At 47.0% G+C, this 21,029-nt stretch overlaps 1 protein-coding gene across 1 annotated transcript in view; it reads left to right on the top strand.

Moving 5' to 3' along the window:
• Nucleotides 1-21,029, top strand: part of LDLRAD4 (low density lipoprotein receptor class A domain containing 4) — a 329,032-nt gene that overhangs the window by 108,596 nt on the left and 199,407 nt on the right. Inside the window, exon 3 of the mRNA XM_054724317.1 lies at nucleotides 16,187-16,653. Coding sequence (XP_054580292.1) covers nucleotides 16,614-16,653 — 40 coding nt within the window. The 5' untranslated portion in view covers nucleotides 16,187-16,613. The remainder of the gene's footprint in view (nucleotides 1-16,186; nucleotides 16,654-21,029) is intronic.

Here is a 21,029-nt window from a genome sequence, read left to right on the forward strand (position 1 = left end):
GTGAGGAAACTTGAGACTCGAGAAGTTGGATTGGTTGTCCAGGGTCATGGGGAGGGTGGCAGGAGCCAGGCTTCAGTGGACTGAGCTGGCCTTGCTCCGAACCAGCCAAGCATCATCTCCCTCTCACCTGCCCCCTTTAGACCCGAATTGGTTCATCCAGCAAAGTGCTACGAGTTGCTTTCATGGTTCTTTTTGCCCTCTTTATGTTTTCACCCTTTCTGAACTCTTTTCGTTCGGAGAGGAGGAGAACAAACTGTTTGGCAAACTGTTTCGTTGTGATTCTCGTTTATTGTTTGTTGTCATCGGTGCTGGTCCGGCTACACAGCTTCTGGTAGCCGTGATCCCATGGAGCCCCTCCTTAGGGCCGGAGGCCCCGCAGGCAGGGGAACGGGCACGCAACCTTTTGTGGTGGGGAGGACACGAGGGTGCTGTGGCTCGGGCCCTGCTCCTGTGGAGAAGCCAAGTTGGTGTAGTCCAAAGAGGCTCTTTCCAGTGGGAAGAGCTCTTGTAAGTCGGATTGTGTTGCAGTCTAACCTCGCAGCCTTCAGCAAAGCCGTTCGCCTTTCTGACTCCACTCTTCCTTCTCTATAAAGGAGAAAGGGGCAAGGCTACTTGACTGGGGCAAAGAGACCAGCCTCATAATAGATGTGAATCAGTAATGAATTATAAAGAAATATATATCCATTTCAATGATTACTTCTAAATTCCCATCAGAATTGAAAAATGACCCCCGGTTCTTCTTTAAGATGAAATATTTGACAGCTTGAGGTTCTGTGACTCGGGGAGCCCATGGAGGGCGGCGTCTGGGGGTGGACAGCAGAGCTCGTCCCCAGGGAGGCAGGACTAGAAAGGGTTAGAGCCTCTCCTGAGCACAGCAGGACGACAGCCCTGCCCAGTGTGCCCCCTGCTCAGGAAGCAGAGAGGCACTGAGACAGCTAATGTGGCAGGAAGCCAGGTGTGCCACGGCACAGGTGGGGCTCGGGAGGAGCATTAAGGTCCAGGTTCGGGGCTGGCTAGAGGCTCTGAGATGCCCTTAGTCCTGCTGATCATGCTGCTGGTGGTGTGTGAAAGGTATAGGTAGCCATGTACCATCCTCAACAAACCTCTCTTTCTTTTTACCTGAATTAGTCTGATTTGTGAAAGCTGGGGGTGTGGGGTAGGGTGGAGGGGGTAATATGATTTCCTAAGTGCTCTGATCTCCAGGGCAAACCTGCTACCCCAGTGAGCATTGTTTCCAGGCTCTAACAAGTTTACACATTGGATTGGAAACACTAATGAGTTCTTACCTGTGCGAGGGGCTTGTCAGTACCACCTGCTGGGGAAGTTCCCATTTCTTCTTGTCCCCTTGGATGGGGAAGTGCTATCCCCTTTGTCCATAGGAAAACACAGGCAGGGTTTCTCCTGTGGGTGTGGATGGGGCCAGAAGGGTGGGCTTGCCCCATCATGGGCTGAGAAGATGAGATTTACTCTCTTGTTCGAAAGTTCTCCAATTTCAGAGGCAAGGACCAGGAGCCAGGCTCTCCTGTCCTTTAATCCCTCTGAACGCCTTCAAAAACAGGCCGACCTTGCCGAAACTGGTTTGGCTCAGTGGATAGAGCGTCGGCCTGCGGACTGAAGGGTCCCAGGTTCGATTCTAGGTCAAGGGCATGTACCTTAGTTGCGGGCACATCCCCAATAGGGGGTGTGCAAGAGGCAGCTGATCGATGTTTCTCTGTCATCGATGTTTCTAACTCTCTATCCCTCTCTCTTCCTCTCTGTAAAAAAATCAATAAAATATATTAAAAAAATAAAAATAAAAACAAAAACAGGCCCACCTCACCTTCTTGCCAGTGGCCCATGCAGGTGAGTAAACAGCATTGCTGAGCAGGTAATGAGTCTCTGTTACCCTGGGAACATGGCATGAGCAGGCTCAGGATGGCAGATAAAGCTGTTGGGTGCATAATGATTGGGTGGAGTCACATTGCATGGTCACCAGGAGCTTACCCGACGCACATTCTGTTTGCTGTTTTTACAGTGCTTACTATCTCAAGTTCTTATCTCTGAGCTCTCTGTCCACCGTAGGATATGTCTGTTCTCTTTTCTGCTCACCCGGCTGGTTAGTGTTATGACTTTCTGACCAGGTGAGATGAAGGGTCGGTGGAGAAAGAGGAAAATGTTACAGGCCATTAATTCTTTTTGCTGGAGGAAGCTCAGCCAGTGTGAACATGTCCATCACACACTTGGCCTTTGTAGACAGACCTGTAGATTGTCCTCTTGCCACAGTTGCATTGGGGTTAATATAAAAGATGGGGGCCCGGCTGGCATGGCTCAGTGGTTGAGTGTTGACCTATGAACCAGGAGGTCACAGTTTGATTCCAGGTTGGGGCACATGCCCGGGTTGTGGGCTCGATCCCTGTGTGGGGCATGCAGGAGGCAGCCAATCAATGATTCTCTCTCATCATTGATGTTTCTATCTCTCTATCCCTTTCCCTCCTCTCAGAAATCATATATGTATATATGTATAAAGATGGGGGTGTTTTGTTCTTTTTTCTGTTTAGACATATTTTTACCCACCTTTTTAAAGGAAGGGAGGATTTTGTTTGTCAGCAGCATCTTTTGCTGAACACTAAACTAAAATCCGAGGGAAAATGCAAATAAAAAAGTCCCCCTTGGGAGTATTAGAATCCAGTGAAGGAGACCAGATAAATGTAAGAAAAATACAAACAGCATACAACAACCAATTATTGTATGTTAATTAGTAGCAGCTTATAGAGCTGGTATATTGCTGGAAAATACTAGAACATTTTAGGTATTGCTAATCCAGAGTTTCCTCAGGGATGACTGAAGAATCGATATGAGACAGATTCTGCAGCTTTCCCCGATCCCTTTCCTGAAACTGTGGAGAGGAAGTTCAATAAGACATTCCACCCCAAATAAGCTGTTTATAGTCTAGTCCTGTGGTTGGTAAGTTATGGCTCATAGGCCATATCCTAGTTAGCACTGGTTTGTATAAAGTTTTGTTGGAACACATCACTCTCATTCATTTATATGCTGCTCCTGGTGGTGGTTTTCATGCTGTAATGACAGAATCGAGGAGAAGGGACAGAGTGTTCATACCCTGAAGAGCCGTTTACCATCTGGCCTTTTGCAGGAAGTTTGCGGACCCTGCTCCAGTTGCTTCTTCATATAAACACAGAGTAAATGGACGTACACAAATACCCACAACTGGTTCTCTAGCCAGGGTCTCACACACCAACAGATTTCAGTGGAGCTGGGTGTAAGCACATCTCAGCATTTGTTCCCGATTATTTTTATCTTTTTTAATGGAGCACTTAATAGCTCACACCCCTTTGCATCCTTTACTACAGCAGTTCAATCTGTCACTTGTGTGCGTGTTTGTTGTCTTTTAAACAAATGCAGAAATCCCTTATTTTGACTTCATTTTGTCATCACAGCAGTTTTACCACTCTTGGCTTCATGTGCTTTGGGAACCTAAAAAAGCAACTGAGTCTCAAAACTGGCTCATTTTTTAAAAAGTTTGCGTGTGACATTATACATGCATGTATAAATAAATATTACATGTATTTTTGCCTCATTGGAATGAAGATGTGTGTCATAGACTGTACCCATGAAGTTTCTTTGGCTGCCTGCAGCGACGGGACTGGGCAAAATGCTGAACTCGCTTTGTTGCTTGTGTGCTGACCAATCAAAGAATTGATCCCCCTCTCCCCCTTTTACATTTCCTGAATTAGATTATTTCTCACGTTGAATTCTTTGGTCATATTTTAATTTTCAAAGATTAATATATGTTACTCTTTTCCAAGAAGGTACAAAATGTATTTAATGAGAAACAGAAATGCCTCCCTTTTTTTATATATATAAGCAAAATGGAGATTTCTTAAAGCAGAAAATCAGTGACTTGCCTTTGAATAACACACTGGCATTTTATGTAGTTTAAAATTGTTTTGTGGTTCAGTATAGAAATAAACATTACTTTTTTTTATTACTTTGCATACTTTTAGCTGAAATGTGGATTCCATTTTTACTCTGTACATTTTCTTTTAGACTAGAGATTTTAAGGCGAGCTGAGAAATTTCCTTATAATAATTGTAGAGTTTTTAAAAATTCTGATCTCTTTTAAAATGACATATGGCCCAGCCGGCATGGCTCAGTGGTTGAGGGGCGACCATGTCATCCCTGCCCTTTTTTCCTGCTCCTCATGAAAATATTTAATTCTAACCTAACAAGGCCTTAGATTTTAACTCTCTTTAAAAAATGAACCAGGAGGTCACAGTTCGGTTTCCGGTCAAGGCATATGCCTGGGTTGTGGGCTCAACCCCCAGTGTGGGGTGTGCAGAAGGTATCCGATCAATGATTCGCTCTCATCATTGATGTTTCTATCTCTCTCTCCCTCTCCTTTCCTCTCAGAAATCAATACAAATATATTTTTAAAAAATGACATGTGGACAGCTCCATTCTTTTTGATAACACATCTATGTTTATAAATATTCTAAATATTTCACACATTTTCCACATATAATCCTCAACTATGCAGAATTTGCTTTTACTTTTCTTAGAGAAACCAGATTTGGCAGAGACAATCATGTTTCATTCCCCTGATGATCATACATAATTTTTGACTATTTTGTTACCTTCTTATCCATGCAGATGGTCTCTGGAGGCAGAGTAAACAGGTAGAGGGAGGGTAATACGAAGCATGATTATTCAGGCCCTACTGTCAGAGGTGTCTGACTTAAAGGTCTGGCCTGGGTGTGGACTGATGGCTGAAGGTGGGAGTAAATTGCTACTTGTGGGAACGGTTGTATCCATCTTTGATCTGTGGAAAAGGTTCATTGGAGTCTATATACTCGCCACTCAGATGTGGTTCAAGGACCCACAGCATCAGCATCCCCTGGGAGCTGGGTTAGAAATGCAGAATCTCAGGCCCTGCTCCAGACCGGCTGAACTGGAATCTGCACTTCACTAGGGTCCCCACAGGATCCACGAGCCATAAACTTTGGGAAACTCTGGTCTAGGGCATTGGTTCTCCAGAATGACCAAGCATCAGAATCACGTTTGGAGCTGATTAAAAAGTACAGAATCCTGGTCACAGCCCCCCGATATGTTGACTCACTAGGTCTGTGATCACCCTGATGCCCAGCCTGGTGTGGGAACCCTGGTTTGAGAGGGATCTCCTCTGGTTGGTAAAGGGATGTTTGCGAAGGCGGATCACCTGCTGAGTGTGTGTCTGGCGGTCCACAGCTGGCTTTAGCCCCACAGCCTTGGCCTGCTGTGAGCTTCCCTTTCTCGGCAACTCCACCCAAGAGTGGACTTGTTGTTCCTGAAGAGCCCATGGAGGTCGGCAGGCCACTGGACCAGCGTGCCAGCACTGTCTGCGTCTCCAGCTGAGGGGGATGCAGACTTGCAGCCAGTCTAGCTACCCAGCCTCCATTCCCCTCTCTCCCAGTTCCCATGGAAACAGATTGCAGGAAAACTGGGCATGGTGCTATCTTTACCCTGTTTTTGGCGATCTGAGGTCTGTTTCCATGGGAACCAGAAGGGAAAGGGAATGGTAGTAGAGTAGCTAGACTGCTTTTAAATTTCAATGTCAGCATTCGTCCTCACTATAAAACCCCTTTAGCCCAAGTTTATCTCTAGGCCAGGGGCCAGTGTAGCCGTGAATGTGGCTGTGACTCATCTGTAGAAGGAGGTGGGTGGAGAAGGAGGAGAGAAATGGAGCTCTTAAAATATTCTGGAAAATGCCAATTATTTTCTTTTCTTCCAGGAAGCCATTTTTAGGTGTTGGTATAAGTTATCTAAATGTCATATTTAGCTATTATTTCTTGCATGGTTTTATTGAATATAATAACATGTTTTTATTCTAAGGAAGTGAGAGAAGTTATTTCAATTGGAGTGACTTCTGTGATGTGGGGAATCCCTACAATTAGTGGGTGTGCAGTAAATATTGACTGTCTCTGTGTGTTTTGTGGGGACAAGGGCCTAGAGGAGTGAAAGAGGGGCTCACTTAGCAGGGCAGGGTGGATGCTCTCGTTAGATGGGCAAGTTCTGGCCTCTGGTAAGGAAAAAGTGAAACACAGCTGATGTTGACCTACTTAAGTAATTATTTGAAGATGAAAATATTTAATTCTAATCTAACAAGGCCTTCGATTTTAACTCACTTTAAAAAATATATATTTTTTTATTGATTTCAGAAAGGAAGGGAAGGGAGAGAGAGATAGAAACATCAATGATGAGAGAGAATCATGATTGGCTGCTTCCTGCATGCCCCTCACTGGGGATGGAGCCCAAACCTGGGCATGTGCCCTGACCGGGAATTGAACTGTCACCTCCATGCCAGCCAGAGTGGAGTTCACTGGGTCCTATTGAGATGCTGTATTTTTCCTCTCCTCCCCCTACCCTTTCTCCCACCTTTCTTAGAGACAGTTGATAGACCACATCTTCCTCACGTCTCCCAGGGGTCTGGCGACCATGGCATCCCTGCCCTTCTTTGCTGTTCCTCATGACCACCTTTCCATTTATGGAGGGCCTGTTAATATGCTGCTGCCGTGTACATTTCCTTCATGTATTTTCTCATTTAGTTATCACCACTGTCTTACAGTTATGTTGATGCCTCCTTTGACAGATGAAGGGGTCGAGGCTCAGAGAGGTTGTGTAATCTGGCTGAGCCGGGTGTGGGACTGCTCAGCAGAATTGCCAGCCCTGTTTGATCCCAGACCCATGCTGGCTCCTCTGAGCACAGCTCTGCATGGACTGAGCGTCTGTGTCAGCACCAAGGGGATGGCAGAGTCCCTGGCTACAGGAGTTTGTCACCTAATGGGAGCTGCTCTGTCATGTTCTCCAACCAGCCCGCCCAAATACACAGGCAGCTCCTTGCTCTTTGACGTTGGCCTTGTGTATTTATATATGGGTATTTTCCTATTTCAAATGTACTTGTTAATATGTTTATTTTCAGGTGAAAATGGGCAAAATTGCCTGGCCAGCCAGCCTGGCTCAGTGGTTAAGCATCAACCTATGAACCTGGAGGTAATGGTTCATTTCTTGGTCAGGGCACATGGCCTGGGTTGTGGGCTCGATCCCCAATGTGGGGCATACAGGAGGCAGCCAATCAATGATTTGCTCTCATCATTGATGTTTCTATCTCTCTCTCCCTCTCCCTTCCTCTCTGAAATCAGTAAAAATATATATATATTTTTAAAATGGACAAAATCTAGTTTTGATGATTGCATGCTTCCTCTGGGGATATTTGGGGAACACTGACCTAGAGAGAGTGTTTTGCTCTCCTGCTCTTGCTGTCTGAGGGAGCTGATGCACGAGACTGTGGGCGGGTGCGGGGCTGGGGGGAGTGGTCATTCACTGTGGTAAAGCCTCCTCCTGCCTTCCCTGCCCGCCCACCACCTGGGCCGCCCTCCGGGCCTCCCAGGGCCCCCCCCCGTCTGAAGAAGCTTGCCGAGGGCCCACTGGTGAACCTGGTTAGAATGAGGCAATTCCTCCTTGTCGGCTCCGGAGGGGAAGGTGTAAATAAGGACTATGAGAGGGAAAAGGAAGAACGGAAAGAAGATGCTCTTTTAAATGCAGAGAAAGTTGCCTGCCAGGCTGATGCGGTCTGTGGCGTACTTAGATCGTGAAAGGCCTGGCAGATGCTGCGTAGTGAGCTTTGGCACGTGACGGGAACATGAACTGTGATCTCGGGGTCCACACTGGGTGGTTAAACTCTCCTCTTGCTGCCAGAGCCCTGTGGTTTCTTTTGGTGGTATCCCGGGTGTCCTCCTGTCCAGGTCTGATGGCGGACATGTAGTCAGACTCACTTAGCATCCAGGACACTGATGCTGGGTGGAGGACACTGCTTGGTTTCTGTAGCCACTGATAAGTGCTTCTAACGCTGAGCAAACGCAGCAAACTCACAAACACGTGGCTTCAGGTACCGCAGGAGACTGCTTCCGATGAACACTCTGACTTCCGGAGGGGCCAGCGCTGTCTCACAGGCAGGCACGTGTCCACCACCGTCTGGGCTGCCTGGCGGGACACGCAGTACCTGTCTGTAGCGTTTTTCCCCCGTGAGGAACACTCGTTGGCTTTTCTGCGTGAGAGCACACGCATAGCCTTTGTTACCAAGGCAGCGGAAATTGGTCTGATGAACTCTTTCTGCTTGGCTGGAGGCCGCCAGCACACACAGGGACAGGGTTTGTGTGGGCCCATTAGTCAGTACCAGTCAGCCTTGCCCCTGATTCTCCGCCCCCTTCCACAGCTGCTTTTCAGGACAGATGCACTGGCGTGGCCCTGCCTCAGCCAGCCTTCCAGGAAGACGTGAACCCCTATCAGTGTCTCCCTAATGTATGTGGAGTCAGGCACTGCCCCTCCAACGGCCTGGTGTGCGGGGGCCTCTCGCAGATGCAACGTTCATTATTGTGTGTAACTGCACCACCGAGGGCTCGTTTATCACACTCTCGGACGGGTTGCTGCTGGCGATAGGGGCTCCGGGGGCCACCCGCAGACAGTACCACGTTGCGTTACATTTTTTCAGACATCTGCTGAAATGATCATCTTCGATTTTTGTGATCGGATTAAATTGTTCCACCAAATGCTTACTAACGGGACTCAATGAGTTCTGTTTCCGCGGTTGGGTATGTCTCAAATGATGTCTTCAGCTCAGATAAGAACCTGGGGCTTCTCTAAGGCAGTCGTAGAATTCTCGATCTTCCTAGGACGCAGTGTGATACGTTGCTGCGAGCACAGTGGTTGAGTGAAGTTTAAGTTCTCAGAGAATATGGGATGAGTCTATCTGTATCTGCATCTGCAGACAAAGGGAACTTCCTTCTCTTTTCAGAGGTAAGCAGAGCTTCTAAGTTTTGTTGTAATGGGTGTATTTGGGCATAAGGAGTCTTTCCGCCAGGACACTAATTGCTAAACAACCGTGTGTGTGTGTGTGTGTGTGTGTGTGTGTGTGTGTGTGAGAGAGAGAGAGACTCACAGTTGCACCTACATTAAACTGAGCAGTGGTTTCTATTGGCCACTGGTCAGAGCTTTGCAGGCTGCAGGTGTTAGTGAGATGCCTGTCAGGCACCCTCTGCATGTCACCCTCCTCCCGTGTCTGTCCCAGACAGCATAGACTTTTCTGTGGAAATATCTAAGAAAAATATTATTGGAGTATTTCTGGTCACCACTCTCTACCTCAAACTGGAGATTGAGTTGTAAAATACTGTAAAGTGGCGAGTTCTCTTTTTCCTAAAGGAATATACTTTTGCAGAAAATGACTGAGTAAACAAGACAAAACTACTTACTGACGATGTAGGCATTCCCTGTGTGTTTGATGTGAGAGGCACAGATGTGGAGCTGGCCTGGAGCTTTGCAAACAAGCGGCATTTAGGAAGCCTGTGCTAACGCGAGCGATGAAATTATGCAGGTCGTTCATTTCTGTAGGGAGCATCGGCTGTCTTCCTGTTGATCATTTTTTAGTTTTCAGAGTGCTGGTGTCTCTGTCCCACACCCCCTGCCGAGGAGAGGAGCCCGGGGCCTGGGAGGTCCCCTCGGTGCAGTGTCATTCCTGGGGCCTGTGAAAGCTCGAGGCGTGTACGTAAAGGGTTTGAAAAGTTAACACTTGACAAACAGAACAAACCAGAAGGAAGAGGCTGGAAGAGAGGGAGACCCTGGCAAGAGGGTATAGAACCCTGGTTAAATGTACTTATTACTATCTGTTGTTGTTTTGCAAATTTGATATTTCAATATGAAAACATGGAAAAGAAAGCACACCTGAATATCAAGAGGCTTCTTTCCCTTTTAAAGTTTCTTCTTTGTAATTTCTTTTTCTTCTACCGCATTTCATACCAGATACCTCACCCACACAGTTTCTAAACTTTTGTATCCTTTCCTCTGTTTCTCTCTGTTATTAATTTGACTGACATAGAATGCGTTTGAGCTTAGATTTTTATCTGTTGAGAACGTAAAAAACAACAAGACAAATCAACTGAGGAACTATGAGATAAGTGGACATGGTCAGATAAGAACTGAGAGAGGGCGGGTGGGGTATATTCTCAAAGACGTAATTTATCAGTCACCTGCTCAGGTGAACTGTAATCATTGTAGCCACTATTACTTCTTTAGCATTTGTTAGAGACTAATTTTTTTGTTTATGTTTCCTCATGAAATACGTCATAATTCTATGAGGTAGATGCCCTGTTACTTCCGTTTTACGGATGATGAAACTGAGGCTCACGGTGGGGGCGTTAAGTAACTGCCCAAATCACAGGCAGCCTAGAATGAGCTAAACCCAAGGTAGTCTGAGTCAGAGCCTGGCCTTCTGTCCTCCGGCCAGTTTGAGTGTGAGGCTCTCACTGGAGCGTGTTTTATCTCCGTAGATGGTGGAGGGGTCGTCCCGCCCTGTGCTCCAGAGGCCCAGCTGGCACTTCCCACCCGGAGTGCCCTCCAGGGTCTGAGTGCTGTGGCCAACAACCCCCTTGTGCACTGTGCCCTGGTGCTCTGTGCATCTGATGCAGGACAGAGGCAGTAGAGTGACAGGGTGACCCAGCTTAAGCTCAGATACGATTCAGTGCAGTATGACGAGCATTTACTGAGGAACTGCTGTATTCTGGTCTCCATCATCAATGCCGAGGATACAAGGATTAACAAGAAAAGGTGTTGTTAGGGAAACACCTCCACAGACAGAGATGAGATAGGCACTATGGGCACAGGAGTGTGGTCTGTTTTGCTCACTGCTGTCTCGCGGCACCCAAAATAATGCCTGGCGGCAGTAATGACCCCACAAATAGTTGAAATACTGAATGAGAAGATGCAGCCAGAGAGCGGAGAGAGTCCTGGTCAAGGCCCAGGTATCTGATGGGAGCCTGCCGTTAGCGGAGGCAGGGAGTAACTGGGCATAGGGAGCTGTGAGCTCAGGTATTGGCAGAGCAGGCATTGATGGGTGATGAGGGCATCGGAGTGTATTTGCAAGGAGGGCAAAGTGGAGATTGAGTTGTAAAATACTGTAAAATACATATAAATAGCTCATCAATCCATATTCTCTTCTACTCTCACCAAAGAACGAGATGACAGCTCCCCTTCCCCTCTGCTCACACTTGCTAGCTCCCTGCATGACACCCTTTTTCTTTGCCTGTCATGCCCATTGCAAGCTGCCTTTATCTTAAGAAAATTGAGGTGGGGGAAAGCACCTCAGGGCCCATCTCCTGGTGTGGCCAGCCTGTCCCACCAGGCTGGGAGAGGTAACCATTTCTTACGCAGCTCCCTCTGCTTAGCTGGCGTCCTCAGGTGACCGTGAACTGCTCAGACGAGGTCAGGCACACCGCAGGGCACATTCTCCCGAGGACTGTGTGGCCCTGTGCCAAGCCACTGGCTCTTCCTTGCCTTTTCTTTTGGGCATGTTGGTATTGTGGGCATGGTCCAATTTGGACTTGAGAAAGTGGAAATAGTGGCAGCTGGTACAGGTGTATGCTGTACCCCTTTCTCAGCTTCTTCCTTTGCCAACTGGCATGTATGGAAGAACGTTGAGCTTGGGCCTAGACTGACACCTGGATCTGGTCCCAGTTCTGCCTTCATCACTACAGCCACCTTCAGCAGGTTCTCTCTCCTCCCTGAGCCTCATTCTTCTTCTCCTTCCAATGAAAGGGTGGGACACACGGTCCCTTGTTGCTTCCTTTGCTCCTAGATAGGATAAGGGGACAGATATAGACTTCACGATGCACTAGGGACAGTGATCCTACTATATTATTTTGGGGGGACACGTTCTCCAACTTGGTATGAGTAGAGCCTCAGACTGTGCAGATCCTCCAGGATTTATCAAGTGTCCTCTTTGACAAGGGGGCATTTTAAAGGATGTCCTAATATAATTGCCACTTTTCCCTGTTTGTGGCATTTTAAAAGCTACAATTGTTTTATAGCCTGAACCACAGAAATTAAAAGCTTCCTGAAGAATCAGTAGCACCCCAACTCAACCTCCCCCAGTTGCAGGCAGCCCATTTCTCTGACTTGTTCTCCGACTTGTGTTTATGGGCAGATTTCCGGGGCTTGTTTGCCGTGTCCTTTTCATGCACATGTGTCCTGTCTGCCTTGATCAGAGGCACTGCCCCAGGGGCACGCTCCGATCCAAAGGGACCTTCGGTTCCCCTTCTCACTTTGCACATGAGGAGATGGGAGCCTGGCAGGCTGCAGGACTTGCCCAAGTCCTGTAAGTGGGCCCAGAACCCGGGAGGGACGTGCCCCGTGCTCTGCCCCGCTGCTGCCATGCAGGCAGGCCATGGGGTTTCTAAGGTCCTACTGCTTTTCTGTTAGGACATCTTGACTGACTGGCACTTGCTGAGGTCTAAAACCGCCTGTTTATGAGGCAGAGAAACTCGTGGAAAAGTGTGATGTCTTTCTCCCAGGATGACACAGTCTAGCTCTGGTCGGAAATAGATCCTTGGGTTTCTTTTTCCACTTATTCTCACATCTGGTCATTGCCACGGTGAACTTAAATGAACCAGCCCATAGTTGAGATTTTTTTTTTTTTTTGGTAAGCAGTGCAGTACAAGCCTTAATACATTAATTTTCATGTTCTGAATTTGACAAAAACAGTGCCTCCATTTGTCAAGGTCAGGACTATCTGTCTCTCAGTGTTCCTTTCTCCTGGGCCTTGTCTGGTGGGTAGAGCAGGGATGGGTCCGGCAGACACAAGCACGGGGCCTCCGCTCCCAGGTCTCTGTGCCTGGAGCCCTTCAGGCTGCTCCGTCTAGCTGTCACCTAGGTAACCGACATGCAGCCCGCAAAGCAGTCTGTCCACAGTGAGAGGAAATAAAAAAATGAAACGGCAGTGTTTGTTGTCGATGCACTACACATTTTTTGAATGTGACTGGATTTCGAAAAGGGGTTGTTTCACTTCCCTGTTGGGTGTTGGCCTCTGTGCCCAGCGTGTGGCCCGAATGTTTCCGGAATTGCATGTGTCTGTTTTCCCAGTGTGCACTTCCACGAAACCTCGGATCTGTCCAATGCAGCTAAGTTTTCACTCCCCAGTGATTCCTAGGAGCACTGCAGTTCATAAAAGTTTTATGCACAAGTGGTAAAGCAAACATATCCCACAACTTACTTGGTTAGGTTTTGTGGGTGTTCATGTTTTTTTTTAAATGTCCCTTCCTGTGGGGGTGTTTTTCCGTTTGGTGTGCTCTATTTCCTTAGTAACTGTTACTCTGTTATGGGAGGGGCTTAATGACATTTTCAAGTGCAATATTGAATTAATTATTTCCTGGTTAGTCCTGCCCATCTTCCCAGGATAAATAGAACGCCTGTGTGTCTGTGAGTGTGTGAGTGTGTGTGTGTGTGTGTGTGTGTGTGTGTGTGTGGCAACAGGATGACGGTAGCATGCTTGGGTAGAGGGTGGCCTTTGAATGTGTGGCTGTGGCTCAGGATTAGTCTGTGACCTTGTGTCCTGGGTAAGTTGCCTCCTTCTTTATGCTTTCTCTCCCCCCAGGCTTGATTTTCTTGATGTGGGTATTATTCGGCTTACGGGTACTTTGGTTTAGGGAACTACCTGAGATTCAGCACTAGGATGGGGAGAACAGTGGTTGTCGGGGCAAGGCGTTCAGGGATTAGTGCCGACGCTCCTGCACACCACCTTTTGTGGCTGTTACTTAACCTCTGTGGGGCCAGAGTTTTCTCCCTGAGGGTGGAAAGAATTTCAAGCCATGACCTCTCCGGCCCTTTCCTGGGTAGGACGTTCTGTGAAGTGTGAGTGCAGTGCAATCACTGCGCATAAGCACTGTCTCCTCTTGACCTAGATGGGCTGTAGGAGAAGCGCTTGCCAGTTCAGAGGCCGGAGTCAGCGCTGCGGAGCAGCCTCTCAGCCCAGGAAACGCTGCTTGTCAGTTCACGGCTGGGGGTGGGGGTGGGGGTGGGTTGTTTTGTAGCCGTTTGCTGAGCCCTTCTGTACGTACCCCTCTCTTTATCCACTCATCCATTCATTCAGTACACGCGTATTTCCCGAGTGCCTGTCAGGTGTCTGACATGTCCTTGGTGCTGAGGGTAAATGGAGAGTCATCCAGTCACTGTCCTTGTCCTTGTGGTGCTTAAAGTCTAGTGGGAGGATAGGTGCTAAGCAGTCACCACCCCTACATGCAGCCACAACTATGGCAAGTGCTGGTAACCGGCTCCGCATTGAGCGGACGACCTGGGAGGCATCTCTGAGGAGGGTTGTTGGAGCTGAGATGAGACAGTGAGCGGCGGTTCCGGAGCAGGAGCCACCTGAGAGTGGACGATGGGATGGGCAGGAGGATGGAAGGACACGCGGATGAGGCATGCTTTGTCAGCTTCTCTGCCTTTTCTGCTGATTCTCAGTTGCCCAGACTGGGGTCATCTGACACTTTGTTCCTGAGCATGGCCGGGTTTCTGGCCCTGTTCGGGTTGGTTGGATCCCTCCCTGAATAGAACGATGACTCCAGGTTCTGGAGACCCTTGTACTATATTTCTAGAAAGTGTATCTTCTGTGTTGTTAGCGGTTAGGAAGAAAACACTGATAGCTCTATGGTTTCATTTTAACTTGAAAATTGGATGTAAGGAGACTTACAATTGTGTCCCTCCATCCTTTGTTGGGGATTGCACACATCATGCTCTAAAACTCCTGGCCAAGACCATGGCTGAGCCCTGGGGATGAACTACCTCTATTTTAGAAGTAAACTGAAGAATTGGTGAGTGTGATAATGACAGTAAAAGAAAAAAGCTTGTTGTTTCTTCTATTGCTATCCACATCTGCCTCAATCTTTCCATAGCCATTGGCAATATTGTATAGGATAGCTTGATTTCCTAAAAAATGAGCTGTTATACCTTTCTCAATGAAACGAAATAATATAAACACCCCTCCCCCCAATAAAACAACAAAAACCTCACCACTCTCAGTCTTTCTCTGAGTTCAGAGAAAGGGAACAGATGAAGTCTAGCATTTCTGTGCATTGAAAGCATCATAGAAAAGGCCAAAGAAAACTGAAGTTTCAGGCCAGGTGGGCTTTTGTTTCTATCTGGCAATGCCATTTCCTGAAATGGACAACTATGGTGCATGTGATTAGTTTACTTTAGAAGTTGGTGCAGGACTTTGGGATGCTGACACTGTATGTGTTGGTCATTTTATATGGAATATTTAAATTCAGAGAAAAAACCCATTTTCCCACATTTTCAAGGTCTTCAACACCACCATTTATATAAATGGTTTTTAGTTAAAATAAAAATTTTACCTATTCATTAAACTTAAGGATTCCTACTGGGCTATACCTTATTATCTGAGATTGTTACTGCAGGTGTGTGAAGGTAATTGAATTTCTTAATATAATTAAAGTGCTTCATCAAAACATAAAGTCTTCCTTATAGTTAGTCTGTATTAGTGATGTTTTACTTTATTACCTTATATTTATATTTACAGCAATAAAAGGGCTTTCATAGAGGATTTCTTTCTGTTATGTGCTGTTTTCTTAAATTATTTTTCTTTTAGTTTGATGGTGAAAATGATGAATAAGGTTACATTTTCTAAAAATTAGTTATAAATCGAGTAGGATGAAGTGATGATAATGGAAAAAAAGATTTTTTTCCCTAATACTGGAGACTCATATTTAGGATTCCATTTTAAAAGTCTGGTCCTTTGGGCTTCTGACATTCTTGTTAATGTTACTTCTTGTGCAATATAACAACCATGGACTATCTGAAAGTATTTCGTAAAATGTTACTATTATGTTATATATATGGAAAAGTTTGTAGATTAAATTTGCCCTTCTCACTCTTCTAAAAGAATTAACATGAGCCTTTGCTTCCCCCTTAAGAGTCATTTTTAAAATTTCTCCACCCTGGTCCTTCCTAGACAGCGGTGGGTATGGACCTCAGATCCCACTTTTAAGACCTCGGGAATGAGCTTGGAAAACGGGTTCTTCGGGGTGTCTGTGCACTATGATAACCCCGGGAAGGACATTGCAAGCTGGTGTGGCCTCTGCGGCCATCCTTGGAGAGGCTTGGAGCAGTGAGCCCTGTTTGTGTCTTGCCCTCCGCCCTTTCATGTCACTCAGGACAAGGTCTGCAGCTGCCTCTTCCCAGGGCTCTCCCATGCCTTCCCTGTGGTTCTGAGCACGACGCTGGGTGGCTTTTTATGTTTTGGCCCCTGTGGTGGGTCTAGTAAATTGAATGCTCTTACAGATCCTCAGGAAAGTGACCTATTTCTTTTTAATTTCAGAAAGAGGAGAGAGGCAAATCACAGAGAGCAGCAGATCAGACCACACCGAACTCCCCTGGAGCGTCTGAGCCTGAGCCTGGAGGATGCTGGCTGCCGAGCTGCAGAGGAGGCCCCGGCTCTGAGAGGGAGAGCAGGTCTCACTGACACAGCTTCCGCCCCTCCCGGGCTCACCATGGCCTGCACTCTCTGGCTGGACGGCTGACGTGACTGTGCCCCAAGTGTGCGCGTGCTGGACTGGGTGCTGTCCCAGGTACCGCCTGCTCTCTGGGAGCAGGGCAGGTGGGCATCAGATGCTACCCAAAGCTGGACCGGGCAAAGCAATGGACTCCGACAAGCTAAGATGGAAGTGACCTGAGGCCTCGCCCAGGCGGTTTCCTCTTGCCAGGACAGCTCAATAGTCGGAGCACAAGCTTGTCTGGGGAGCAGTATGCAGGAAGCTGGTTTTCAGGCCACAAATGCTTTCACAGGTGAGAATTCTCCACATTTAAATGAAAATGCTATTTCAACTCTTCGTTGATAGGCAATGCAATACCAAACAACTGTACAAAATGAATGTACATTTGCTTTGATCACCTAAAAGGCCATACAGAGTCAAGGGGCTCAGGCTGCCAAGGTGACTGATTTTGACAAAATAATAGCATATTTTCCTTCTCTCTAAATAGGAATTTAGAAAAAGCATTTGACATTTTACGCGTCTGCTCTTGTTGAGTAACAGAGCACATACACTACCTTGCAGGTCACATTTCTCTAAAGGACATCTGTCCGTTGCAGAGGAATGTATAGGGACCTGGTTTTCTTTACAGAACTGGGAAGACTCTTCGAGTGAATGAAGTTATTGCCGATGAGTAACGTCTTCCTCCCCATCCTTAGTTATCTTCCTCAGATTTATTCGTGTGCAGATGGTGGTGGGGTGGCAACCCTGCTGAACTAACCTTGCAGTGAGATCTCTCAGCATCTGCCTCTGTAAGATGGGGGCCTTGATCCTGGAGGCTCGGGAAGTCATAGCCTAGCGTGGTCATGGCCCAGTGAAACATGAGCGAAACAGCTATTTAAATGTAGATTCCAAAGAGCGCACAAAATTGAGTTCTCTGGAACTATCTTCAGATGTCCAGCCTGGCAGGCTCAAAACCATGCCCTCGGTCTCCCCTTCATGGCTACACCTCAGTTATCTCAGTCACATGAGCTGCTCCTTCATGGACTATCAGCCCCTCCCCTGGACAGAGGTGACATGCAGGGCCGCAACACAAAACACCTCTATGAAAAACACCGCCCCTCAAACTCTCCTCCCCATTTTCCAGGACATAGCTGGGAGGAGAGGCATCTAGGAGATGCATGGAAAGAAGCTCCTAGAAGCAGTTCTGGGAGGAAGAGGGAGCAAGAAAAGAGAAGGAGGAGAGGACGGGACAGAGAACCTGAGGAAGAGTGGCACATGGTGCAAAATGCAGACTAGCCCAGAGGTGGGCTCCTGGGTCAGTCTCTTCACTCTTCTGAGCCTGGCACTTTTCCGTCATGGCTCATACTTAGACATCGTGTCCCTCACCACTCTTTGGGGGGCTCTGCAGCTCCTTTGCCCTGAGGGAAAGGAATCCTCCCCCCCGCCAGGATCCCATACTCACCTGAGTCTGGGCCTTGGGACCATAGACTCTGAGTAAGGGAAACAAACCCCTAGGTTCTGCCTGGAGAACTCTCGGTAGTTAGGATAGTACCTGGCACATTATTTAAGGCCCACATGAATGGCAGCTGGCTATTATGACTATTACTGCCCCGGCTGTGGTCACCTCCCTACACACTCATATATAGAGGAAGCACCCTCACTGCAAGGTTAGTTCAACCACCCTCTTGAGGCTACTTCCCTGCTCACATGTTCTTATCTTCCTTTTAACTCATAGTTTTACTGAGAACTCTTGTTGCCTTATGAATTTGGCCTCCTTGGGTACATCAGCCTACCTGAATAGTAATCATACTACGACTAGTAGCGAAATAATAACGATGGCTAATATTTTAGAGAACTTACTGCATGCTCTACCTGTGTTACCTCTGTCAGTCTTTCCAACAGCTCTGATGCCAGTGTTAGTGTGTTGGTGTTGCTGGTGCAGGCAGCACGGGCCACACTCAGAGTACCCAGGAGTCAGATGGAGCTGGTGGCCCTTCCAAATCTTCTAGCATGTGTGCGACCTCAGTTGCCCATAGGGGTCACCTGGGGAGCCTTGCCACACTGCCTGGGTCTCACCCCCCAGAGACTGGGATTGACTTGGTCTCTGCATCACCCAGCCCTGCTAATTCAGGACCTGCATCCTAACAAGATCCCCAGGTGCTCAGTGCACATGGAAGTCTGGGAAGCACTGAGAGCCAGCACTGCACAGAGAGTGGTGTTTAGAGGTGAGGGATGGGTTGGGAGAGTCAGTTCTTGAGAAAAGGAACTGACGTGTCCCATTCCTGTAAGAGGGATGATTGAATTAACTGATCTACCCATTCTTAAGGAAGCTGTGTTGAGTGTTAGTTCTCAGAGCTGGACACAGTACCGATAGCACCTGTGGGACAATGGTTTAGCTTCCCAATATCTCTGGGAAGTAACCAGTAGTAAAATAAGGGAGTTGTAAGTACCCGGCCTTCTCTGGAGGTGGGTCCCGGTGGACTCAGCTCATCATTTTTATTCGTTGCCTCCTCTTCTCATCTTTCTTTGCCCACAGTCGGTAAAAGTTACTTAAGGGGTAGGATGCAAGAGCTGCCCCTCTGTCCCTGCCCAAGCGGCTAGCTAAAACTGTGGTCTTCGATGGAGGTCAGTAGGAGGCTGGTGCCCACCCTCTTAGTTGGTTTGCTTTTCATATGTTCGTGGAGTATAGTCTTTTCTTATCCCAGGGCAACTAAAGATGCTAACGTCTTAGTTTTTGGAATTGAAGATAGACTGAGTTTGCTGATTCTCTAGGCTCATGGAAAGGAGCCTTGCTTCAGATACCTTAAATGGTGAAGGGGTTAAGGCATTTTTCCTTGGCTTTTGTTTTAGGGCAAAACAAAAGTTACTGTACAGTTAACCATACCTCCCCTTGAAAAATATGTCAATTTGTGTTTTGTTTGTGGAAGGTGTTCGAGATTCCTCTTTAATAAGGACTTGGGGGCTGCCGCCTGGCTGGGAGGGAAGGCTGGGAGACCTGGGTGCAGCTGTGTTTGCCTGGCAAGCCCGGTGCCTCTTTGCAGTGCATGACATTCCCATGGCGGGTGGTGGGAGCTTGCAAGGCCCCGCTCCCCATGACACCGCTGGCCCACCCGTGTGGTTCGAGTCTCCTCTTATGTCTTGTTTCCTGTGTGAATGTAGATATACCCACATGGATACATATTTCAAATTCAACTTCCCAATTATGATTTTCTTAGGCTAAATGTTGCATAAAGAAATTTATATGTTGTTTTAAATTTTCTCAGTGCATGTAATTTAGAAATGATCTTAACCATTTAGATACTATTTTGTAACAAAAATTTAAATTTTCCCCCTTTATAAGTAATACCTGCTTATTGTAAGAAAATTTGGAATGCATATAAAAGTCTAAAAAAGAAAAATAATTACCCATGCAGAATATTGCCATTTCCATTAACATTTTGGCTTGCGTCCTTTCAATATTATTTCCTGTGCAAAATTTTTCTCACAGGACTGTGCTCATAATATGTATTCAATTTTATAACCGGATCATTCCCTGTTTAACATTACATGATGAGCATTTTCTTTTAAGTATGATTTAAAATTGCTTTATGATATTCTTTTATGCACATGTACTTGAATTTTAAAATTGTGCTTTTATTGTTGGATATTGGAGTTTTTGACAGCTTTTCCCCTTATAAATAATGCTTTGATGAACACTTTATGCAAAAAACTCTTCTGAATATTGGGTTATTTCCTTAGGATAAACTACTAGACACATAATTATTAAGTCCAAAGATGTGAACTTTATATTAAGGTTTATGGTTGAATTTCCAAAGGGATTGGTTGGTCCTGGCTTCTGAGACTGCGCTGGGCTCAGTATCTTCCAGTTGCCCGTTCGCCGTTGCTGGGGCCCGTCCCTGCCATTCGCTGGGAGGTGGAGCTGCCCTGCTGCCCTGCGAGGTGTCGTGAGCTAATTCACGCCTGTGGAGCTTTGCAGCACGCTGCTGTAGGCTACCTGGGACCCGCCGTCAGGACGACAATGCTGGTATTTCATCGGGGGCGAAGGAAAGCTCAAGCAGCCTCAGTTTACTGTTTTTGTTCGTCCAGGCAGTTTTTCTGCGTGGCTGTAGTTCACGGAGGCAATGATGGACAGACAGACTCCAGCACGATCAGACTCTTGTAGAAACAACCCCCCAGTGCCTCTGGGCGAATAGAAATGGGCATCCTTCCAGGACATGCCAGTCAGGCCTCCGCTGAGGCGTCCTAATGGTGGTGGAGATTTCGTCCGAGGTTTACTGTGCTCTTGGTGGTGTGGAGAGCACCCTGCCGAGTTATCACTATGTACATCCTAAAGAAGATGCTGGTTTGAGATCCTGCCTCCTCCCCACCCCCAATGTCACTCTTAGATACTGTAAAGCAGGCGTCCTCAAACTACGGCCCGCGGGCCACATGCGGGTGTTTTTGCCGTTTTGTTTTTTTACTTCAAAATAAGATATGTGCAGTGTGCATAGGAATTTGTTCATAGTTTTTTTTTTAAACTATAGTCCGGCCCTCCAACGGTCTGAGGGACAGTGAACTGGCCCCCTGTTCAAAAAGTTTGAGGACCCCTGCTGTAAAGGTTTTGCAGTATTTTCTTAGGTTCTCTGAATCATTTCATTCGATGTTTGAAAAAACATTTAAACTTGGATAACTAGGTAAATGAATTAAATT

The sequence above is a fragment of the Eptesicus fuscus genome, chromosome 12, assembly GCF_027574615.1.
Source record: "Eptesicus fuscus isolate TK198812 chromosome 12, DD_ASM_mEF_20220401, whole genome shotgun sequence".
In the NCBI taxonomy this organism is placed as follows: Eukaryota; Metazoa; Chordata; class Mammalia; order Chiroptera; family Vespertilionidae; genus Eptesicus; species Eptesicus fuscus.